Genomic DNA, 8,775 nt, shown 5'->3' with positions numbered 1-8,775 from the left:
CAACTTGCAACACCAGAAATTCACCAATTAAGTCCAAAAGTGCACAGAAGGGTTTTTTTCAGGAGCCAGCTTTTTAACTCAGCAAAAGGAAGATACTCTGCAGAAAAGCAAAACATTTTAAGATTGTTTAATATTTAGGGCCGGTTGTTTAGTATTTTTGTCCCTGATTTTCTGACAAAAAATCACACCAGAAACATTGCTTTTATATTTTTATTGTATGCCAAAGTTCATTAAAGATGAGTGTTTGCTTGTATACAAGTTACTGAAAAAATGTGTCTAGGCAGAAATTTGTTAGCAATCTGACTTATTTCAAAGCATAGGTTTGTTCAATCGGGCCACAAAAATAATATTGTGTACAAGCAGTAACTAAGGAGCTGTAGATTCAAGGAGTTTCCAAACATCACAGATCTTGAGATCTGATCAGTAAAAAAAATCAAGGCAGTCACATTATAAAATAGCAGCTCCACGTAGCTTTTCAAGTTTTAATTTTATTCAGGAGGTGACAGTTCAGTTTGCCTCATTCTTCGAAGCTTCATCGAAGTTTTCAACAAGATCTAGAAAAAGATGGTTGGCATTAAAGTTTGACCCACTTCCCCTTTGCCAAACATTTTGGGTTTGAATTTTTTTCCTAAGTCCTACTTAATATAAAGTTCTTACACCATAAAAACTTTTATCTTGTAAAATACAGAGCAAATAATTTTTAAGATTTTTGAGGTTCATCCTCCTTGCTCAGCCAAGGAAATTTTGGATGATTCATTAAAAAGCACAATTCTAAAAGCATTTAACTTCACTATAACAACGGGGCAATGATTCTTACAAGGTAATTTCTTACGGAATACTAAATACTTATCTTAGTCATAGCTATCACTTCAACACAGGACCAAAATGCTAGCTCAAATTGAAAGTCTCTCATGGTATCTGAAATAAATGAAATAATCTGCCCACGGTAATTCTGTGACAGCAAGCGACTAGACAACACACTATCCCACGTCTGATCTTATGCTATGTGTAAGATCTCTTAGCAAAATTCACTTCCTTTTCCTCCACGGCATGTTTGTTCTTACCTGGAACTTCATCATCATCATCTTCACCAGTAGCAAGTGGTGCCTTTCCGTCCACAGCTGCAAGAGCAAATAGTTCAAAAGCTTCATTCAGGCTCACCATAGGCATTTTGATTTATTGTTTTTGTGTTTTTGAAAACATTATCAAAGACTCTGGTTTAAGCTGCAGTGCTTTATCCACTTCTGTAAATAAAAATCTTTATCTAATGTAGGAAGTTCACATTCTCTTTGTTACTGATAATGCTCAAACAGCCCAGCAGTGAAATTAGAAGATACATGCTAAACAGCATACTAGTCAACATCCTGTATCTAGGTATACTGAGTGCCCTGCACAACAATAATTTCCAAATACAAGTGGAAATTGATTTTACCAGTTTTTTCCTAAAAGTAGGTTTGTTTATGGACTACCACATGGCTTTTAAATTTACATATTTTACATCATCAGGATCTTACTATCCTATACATCCAAAGAAAGCTGAGGTGAAATTGTGAAGCTGCAGGCAGATACACAACTAGAAGAAATACTTAGAAGGTATTACTGCTCCCTGGCAAAGTCAGAGGAATATAGAACTGCATGCACAATTTCACACTCCTTAGGTGGTTGAGGTGACCTAGTGTTCTGGTCCACATGTTTGCTGACTCAGTAACTTCTTTAACATTCCCCTTGTATTTGACAGAGGTAGTGAGACTTAACCACCTCCATTGTAGCAGACCAGTGAGCACCTGCTGAACTGGGCAGAAGTAAACTGCTAAGAACAGATATCTCAAGTGTCTCGGTGCCTGTGCCCACTACAACTATTCTTAGCTGTACTGCCAAGTTGTCTCTTAATCTCTACTACCTCAGCTTTATTCTAATTAATCCTTCCCAGTTTTTAAGAAAAGTGTGAGGAAAAAGATGGTTTCTTACTAGACTTATACATTAATTTCTGAAGAAACAGAACTAGTGAATAAACTTTGTTTTGAAAGGGCTTGGAACAAGGACATCACTGACCTTCATTTATTTTTTTAACCAGCAGAAAGTTGTTAAAGCTTATGTATATTTAAATGTTAAAAACAACATTTGAAAAGCAAACCAAGGTTTTTCATCCTAAGTTACCTGCATTCTCTCCCATCCCCAAGACCAGTCCAAGTTTACTTTAACATCTGCAATCATCACAGACACTTCACTCATTGATGTTAGGCTTCCAAATCTAGCTGACAATGCTGAATAGAAAGTTTTCTGCAACTTGTCTGGCATCCACTCTTAGTGGAAAGAAATACCCATTTACTAGAACATAAAAAGTAATCACTTCAAACAAGCTTTCCTCTTTCTAAAACTCCACAATTTAGCATCGAATATAATCTCTTATAATTTGCTTCTCATTGCTATCAGAAGACAGAACTTCAGCAATCATTCTAAATCCTTCAAGAACTTTTTTCTTTCAAGCCTACTACTATCACAAGAAAGTCATACAGGTGACATTAGAAGAAAGGATTTGAGGATCACAATAAAGAGCAGTTTACCCCATATCTTTAAGACTACTTCTAGTAAAACGTTTTTCATTGGTAAGTTTACAGGAGGGTACCATCAATTTTAAGAATGTAAGCAGAGGCTGCTTTGTTGGCAACAAAGCAGAGGAAGAAAAAAAATTACCAATCAAGTCAGAACAGGCAAAACTTGGACACAATAATATTGTCTCATTTTTTTCCATGTTTAGGCTGTTCTGTATCTTTAAAGGAATGTGCTTAAGATATTTCAGAAAGTAGGAAGACTGCACACACAGAACACAAGGAATGTTCCCAGTGTCAACAAGTCTTTCACTCCTAATTCTCATCCTGTAGCAGCAGCACCTTTTTCAAACTACATATTTGAGTCCCTCCTCTACTTTTCCCAGTTTTAAAAGGAACAAACGTTCATGCTCTTTTACTATTTTAAGTATGGAATACGAAATTGGTGTACGTAACTTAATGTTCATACCTCTGTACTCTACATACTGTTCTCTGTTCATACCACTGTTCTACACATATCAAATCATAATGTACTTATAAATACCCTGTAATTCCTTCCTAGTTATCAAAAAGCCCAAAGCCCATGGAGAAATACCTTCACCACACCTGTGAGGGAGAAAAACAACTGCAAGCTATCTGTTATGTCCCATTCGCCATTACTTACATCTCCATTCAAAGTGTCAAAAGAGATATACTCAAGCTTATCTTTCTTTAAAACCTAACACAGAGTAATTAATCCACCCAGCTTTAATGAACAAGATATATCAAAATATGGCAGCCACATCAAGAAGGAAACTACCAGAAAATCAAGTCCAGCTGCAGTTTTAAGTACAGGGCTAAGCCAGCTATAAGACACACTAACAGGTGACTTTGCTTTACTGAGTCATACTTGCCATCAGATTTGAGCTATAAACACAAATTATTTTAAAGAGTGTGATTTCTTCATAAGCATTTTATAACATGCTTGCAGACAACAGGAGTGCACAGAATGTGACTGGTGCTACAGAAATAAGCCTCATGTCAGCTGCCAGCACCAAACACATTCAAGTTTCAACCTACATTGCTTGGGTAGGGCTTCTGCCAATCTCCTGAGGCTGGTCAGACTGTCAGCTCCGAGCTGGTTTAGGATGCTAGGCAGCATTTCTGTCAGCTGCTTTGTCTCAGCATGGCCGGTGATAGTGAAAGTGTTAGCAGCCAAAGATGCCTGAACTTTTGGGTTATTGAAGTGAATGACTGTTCCTTGATTGGTAAACATGTTTACCTGCAAGAAAAAAAAAAAATCAGTATTTGAAGCAGTCTAACAGAATTTTTCAGTTTAACAGGAAATCAAAGTTCTTAAAGCTTCATGCAAATCTATTGGTAATTTACAGACAAGTTTAGGGCCTATGTTACTTACCAGAAAATCGACTTTAATACATTTTCTATTTATAGACAGAAATTTATTTCTTTTTCCTTTGAAGCAATTACCTCTTCAATTCCAGAAATATTGTTGACTCCCAGTTTCTTCAATGAAAACTGAAGTTTTTTATCATCTGCTGTAGCCGTTCTGTGAACAACCTTCTTCTTTCTGCGGGCCGTACCCTTTGCAAAAAAAAAAATAAAATTACAACATAAAACTTAAGTAGTTCTCACAAACTTTAATTCTAAAGGCTGTATAACTACTTTACAATATCTACATATCAACTTAGCATACTGCTCCTGTGTTCCAGTGCATGCAACTCTGCTGCCCAACTGCCCTGCAACAGTCTTTTTTTTTGCATTAAAGCATGATTTGCACATGCGGGAAAAGCATGAGGTTTTAGGAAGCAATGCCATCAGAAAATATTTACTCCACAAATTTCATGGTTTACTGCAGCATCTTAAAAAAGGGAAGTTGCAATGTTATCACGAGACATAAAACTGAATGAACAAGTTATTACTTTTTCCTTTGATTATCTTTCTTAAATTATAGCCCAATTTTGGTAATAGTCAGAAGCCATAAAGCTATGAACACACCATTAACAAAAATGAGAATATGAGAAAAGTAAAAACACAACATTTTTACTCTAAATAGCCATCTCTCATCTGATGGACTTATATATTTAAAGAATGCCTACTTTTCCAAAATATTTCTTAAATATGTTTTAAAAAATATTTCTAGACCAACCCTCTTTAGAAACCAAACAAGCAAAGGTTAAGCTGGCCTACAGACCCAGAGCTCTAGAATTCTCCAGGGAAGTACATGTCCCACATTAGAAGACATCTATTTCCACGAAAAAGCTGAAAATGTCATTCTCTAATTGCTTGCACACTGGATCAGGAAAATCTGACATAAAATGTCTGTAAATAAGTGCAACTAAGCTACTTTTTTATATAATGTAACTACTAATCTTAGTCCTCCCACTCCAGCTGCTCTACCACATGCTAATAATAAGAGAATGTATTGCTGCCTAGCTGTATAAATAACTGCAATTCCTTTCCAGCTTACAGTCAGAAGTTTTCAAACTGGACACAAACAACTCTAACATAATTCTATTTTCAACAGTGAGGAACATCAGTGACAAATTCATATGAAACTAACACTTGGAAGACTACCACTCAAACATTTAGGTTGATAAAAAAACCTTGATATTCAAAGGTTGAATAACTTGATATTCAAAGGTTGAATGACTGCTACTGTCAAGTTAGCATACACAGTGGTTTGGAAACTACTAAAAGTAATAGAAATGCATTATTTTATTGCCTTGTCTACCCAAGGATTGAGCTAGACTAGGTATATGTTAACACAACTGGACAAAAGAATCCTCAGTAAATTTCAGAACATGATGTGTTGAATTAAGGGATATGGAGGAATATGTACATCCTCCACACTCATTTCAACTTACATGGCAACAATGCCATGAAGATCCCAGGAATAATTTCCCCATATAAAAAAAAATAAAAAAAATAATATGGTAAGTTCAGGCATTCCAACTATTTCACAGGCCAATTTTAAAACTAAATGACCATTCCAAGCTCTGCTTAATGTCTCTACAAGCCCTATATTGACCAGCAAGCTGCAGGGACTGTAATCCGAATGCATGCCCTCACATGACAGAATTAAAAGCCTCTATAGTCAATAAATACATGCTGGTTAACCAGCATACAACCAACAATACAGGAGTTCTGTAATTAACCACTAACACATAGCAAGAATATGCAAAAATTACCAAGGCACTTAATTACTACATAAACCCTGTTTTAGGGCTGCCTAAATCTCCAGCAACTGGCGAAAAAAAAAAAAAAAAAAAAAAAAAAAAGGTAACACTGGAATGAAAGCTCCTGGAAGCAAGAGTTCTGTTCAATAATTTATAATCTAGAACATTGTGTATAGTCCCTCAGGTATGAAAGATTCCTGACAAATTCCTGAATTAAGACTGACGCTGAAATTAAAATGTTTACTGTCATATGACTATATCAAACATACTTTTTCTCAGATTACTAACGCACAACACAAATACATATATTCAGATGTAACAAAATAAAAAATTGTTCTGATTATATCAGTCTGCAATTACAGAAGCATGACAAGTATAGAATTTCCAACTTTGTGCAGAAAAGCAAAAAACTGCCTTGAGCACCCTAAGTATTTTTGACAAGTCAGTTATATAACTCTCTGTGATCTGTTAAGAAAAACTATACTAAACTCCAAGAGTATACATTTACCTTGCTGTAAGGTATACTCATTCCAAATCCCACATTTACTGAAACAGCCCATACAATTATCACGGAATGGCTGAAAAGAGGACTACAACAACCACCTAGTTCCAACCCTCCTGCCATGGTCAGGGACACCTCTAAGTAGACCAGGTTACTCAGAATCCCATCCAACCTAGCCCTTAACACCCCCTAGGGATGTGGCACCCACAACTCCTCTGAACAACCTGTTCCAGTGCCTGCCCAGCTTCACAGTTACGAATTTTTTCCTAATATTCAATCTAAACCTACTTTCAAATTAAGCCCATTCCCCCTTGTCATGCCACTACAAACTCTGCTAAATAGTCTTGATGCATCTTTCCTGTAGGCTCCCTTCAGGAACTAGGAGGCCAAATTAAGGTTACCCCAATGCCTCCTCTTTTGCAGGCTGACCAATCCCAATTCTCTCAGACTGTTCTAACAGGAGAGGAGCTCCAGCCCTCTTATCAACTTGCTGTCCCTCCTCTGGACTTGTTCCAACATTGCCATGTCCTTCCTGTGCTGGGACCCCAGAGCTGATGCAACCCTGCAGGTGGGGTCTCAGCAGAGCAGAGCAGAGGGGCAGAATCCCCTCCCTGGCCCTGCTGCCCACACTGCTCTGGATGCAGCCCAGGGCACGTTTGGCTCTCTGGGCTGGGAGTGCCCATGGCTGGGTCATGTCCAGCCTCTCACCCACCAGCACCCCCCCCAAACCCTTCTGAGCAGGGCTGCTGTGACCCAGCTGCAGTACCTTACACTTGACCTTGCTGATGATGAAGATTCCCATTTGCCCTAATATAATTAGGGCTGCTGTATCATACATAGAGAGAAATAGCTAGAGATTCAGCTACTACATATTGTACCTAAAAAAGTGACTTCAGAGGGCCCTGGAGGAGCACAGTTTCCCTTGAGGACAGTCCAGCGAAGCTGAGAGCACTCAGGGCTGCTGCTGACAGCCGTTTCCAGGGCCCCTAGTGCCAGGCCCGGTATGCGGGCAGGGACACGCAATCCTAATGGCAGCGCGAGGAGGAGGCTCCTACCTTGCCACCGATGCGCACTTGGGCCTGCAGCTTGGCCAGCTTCTCCTGGTTCATGATGGTCTCCTTCATCTGCGGAAACATCAAGAGCGCCCGGACCAGGCGGGTGTGGGAACACGGAGTGGGGAGGGAAAGTGGGCACAGGGGGCCCTGCAGCCGCCCCTCACCACACGCCCACACGCGTCCTCCGCGGCACGCGGGCAGCCCCGCCCCGCCACAGGGCCGGGAGCGGTCTCACGCCGCGGGCAGAGCCGCCGAGCCCAGCCGAGTCTCCCTTCAGGCCCAGCCCGTAACCGCCGTCCCTTCCTCCAACCAACCATCGCCGCCCACCGCTCCCGGCCGAGTCACGCTCCCCTCCCGGCCGCCCCTCGCTACCCCCGCGGTACCTCGGCGAGGGGAGGGGCACGGAGCCGGGCTGGAGACGGCGGGCAGGACGCGGGGCCGGGATCCGCACGCGGGCGTACCGAGATGGCGGCCGGAAGGAAGGAGCTGGGCGACGGGCCGCGCGTGCGCCGCGTCGGGCCCGGCAGGCGGCGCCCCACCGCCCTCGGGGCGGGCGGGGCCCGGCGGATTACGGAATCCCGGGACCGGTTGGGTTGGGAAAGTCCTGCGCGTCATGGAGTCCGCCGTGTGACCGAACATCACTGGGCCAACCAGACCGTGGCGCCTAGTGCCACGGTCAGTCTTTCCTTGGACAGCTTCAGGGATGGTGGCTCTAGCATCTCCCTGGGGAGCCCATTCCAATACCTTGTCACCTTTTATGTGGAGAAGTTCCTCTTGATGTCGAACCTGAAGCACTCCTGGTGCTCCTTAAGACTATGTCCCCTCATCCTGTTGGCTAGTTGTCGACCCTCCCCTTTCTGCACCTCCTTTCAAGTAGCAGTAGAGAGTGATAAGGTGACCCCTCAGTCTCCTCCTGGCTAAACAACCCCAGTTCCCTTGGCTGTTCCTCATAGGACTTGTGCTCCAGACCCTTCACCAGCTTTGTTGGCTGCCTCTGGTCTTCTGCCAGCACCTTAATGTCCTCCTCCCAGTGTCCTCTGTGACCGAGAACCGGACACAGCACTGGAGGTGTGACCTCACTGGTGCCAAGTACAAGGGGACAATCCCTGCTCCTGCTGGCCACACTATTGCTGGCACAGGCCAGGATGCCATTGGCCTTTTTGGCCAACTGGACACACACTGGCTCATGTTTGGATCAGCAACCCCAGGTCCTTTTGCTGTGGTCAGCTTTCCAGCCACTGCCCCAGTCTGTGGCACTGCATTATTTGGTTGTTGTGGACAAAGCACCCAGCCCTTGCCATGCCTCCTCTCTCCGTGCCTCACATTACCACGCTTTACTCACTTAGCTGCTCTCTTACCCACCTTGCTACCTGCAGCCTTGCAAGCAAAGTTCCCCATCACAGGCATGACATCCATGGTCTCACATCATCGAATCACAGAACCATTGGGATTGGAAGGGACCTCTGGAGATCATCCAGTCCAATGCCCCTGCT

The 8,775-nt window shown here is 42.2% G+C and overlaps 1 protein-coding gene across 2 annotated transcripts; it reads right to left on the bottom strand.

Annotated features, from left to right (window-relative positions):
* Positions 1 to 200: 200 nt before the first annotated feature.
* On the bottom strand, positions 201 to 7,816 carry BTF3 (basic transcription factor 3). Of its 2 annotated transcripts, XM_058827371.1 has the most exons (6): positions 7,666 to 7,816; positions 7,283 to 7,351; positions 4,017 to 4,130; positions 3,609 to 3,810; positions 1,065 to 1,121; positions 201 to 554 (listed from the first exon to the last, which is right to left on the bottom strand). In XM_058827371.1, the coding sequence occupies exons 2-6, from the start codon at positions 7,349 to 7,351 to the stop codon at positions 508 to 510; spliced, it is 489 nt and encodes a 162-aa protein (XP_058683354.1). In that variant the 5' UTR covers positions 7,666 to 7,816; the 3' UTR covers positions 201 to 507. The 2 variants fall into 2 exon arrangements, with proteins under 2 accessions (XP_058683354.1, XP_058683353.1); XM_058827370.1 differs by lacking the exons at positions 7,283 to 7,351; positions 7,666 to 7,816 and adding an exon at positions 7,106 to 7,218.
* Positions 7,817 to 8,775: the final 959 nt, after the last annotated feature.

The sequence above is a fragment of the Poecile atricapillus genome, chromosome Z (genome assembly GCF_030490865.1).
Source record: "Poecile atricapillus isolate bPoeAtr1 chromosome Z, bPoeAtr1.hap1, whole genome shotgun sequence".
Lineage (NCBI taxonomy): Eukaryota > Metazoa > Chordata > Aves > Passeriformes > Paridae > Poecile > Poecile atricapillus.
The sequence above is the reverse complement of the archived record's forward strand: the minus strand, read 5'-3'. Positions and strand labels throughout refer to the sequence as shown.

Bases quoted from the DNA above. Each gene is read 5' to 3' on its own strand.
- BTF3 (XM_058827371.1), bottom strand. From the start codon at position 7,351: ATGAAGGAGACCATCATGAACCAGGAGAAGCTGGCCAAGCTGCAGGCC. The intron at 3,811-4,016 runs GTAATTGCTTCA...TTTTTCTTGCAG, and splicing joins ATATTTCTGGAATTGAAGAG to GTAAACATGTTTACCAATCA. The intron at 1,122-3,608 runs GTAGGTTGAAAC...TTGCTCTTGCAG, and splicing joins AGAAGCCCTACCCAAGCAAT to CTGTGGACGGAAAGGCACCA.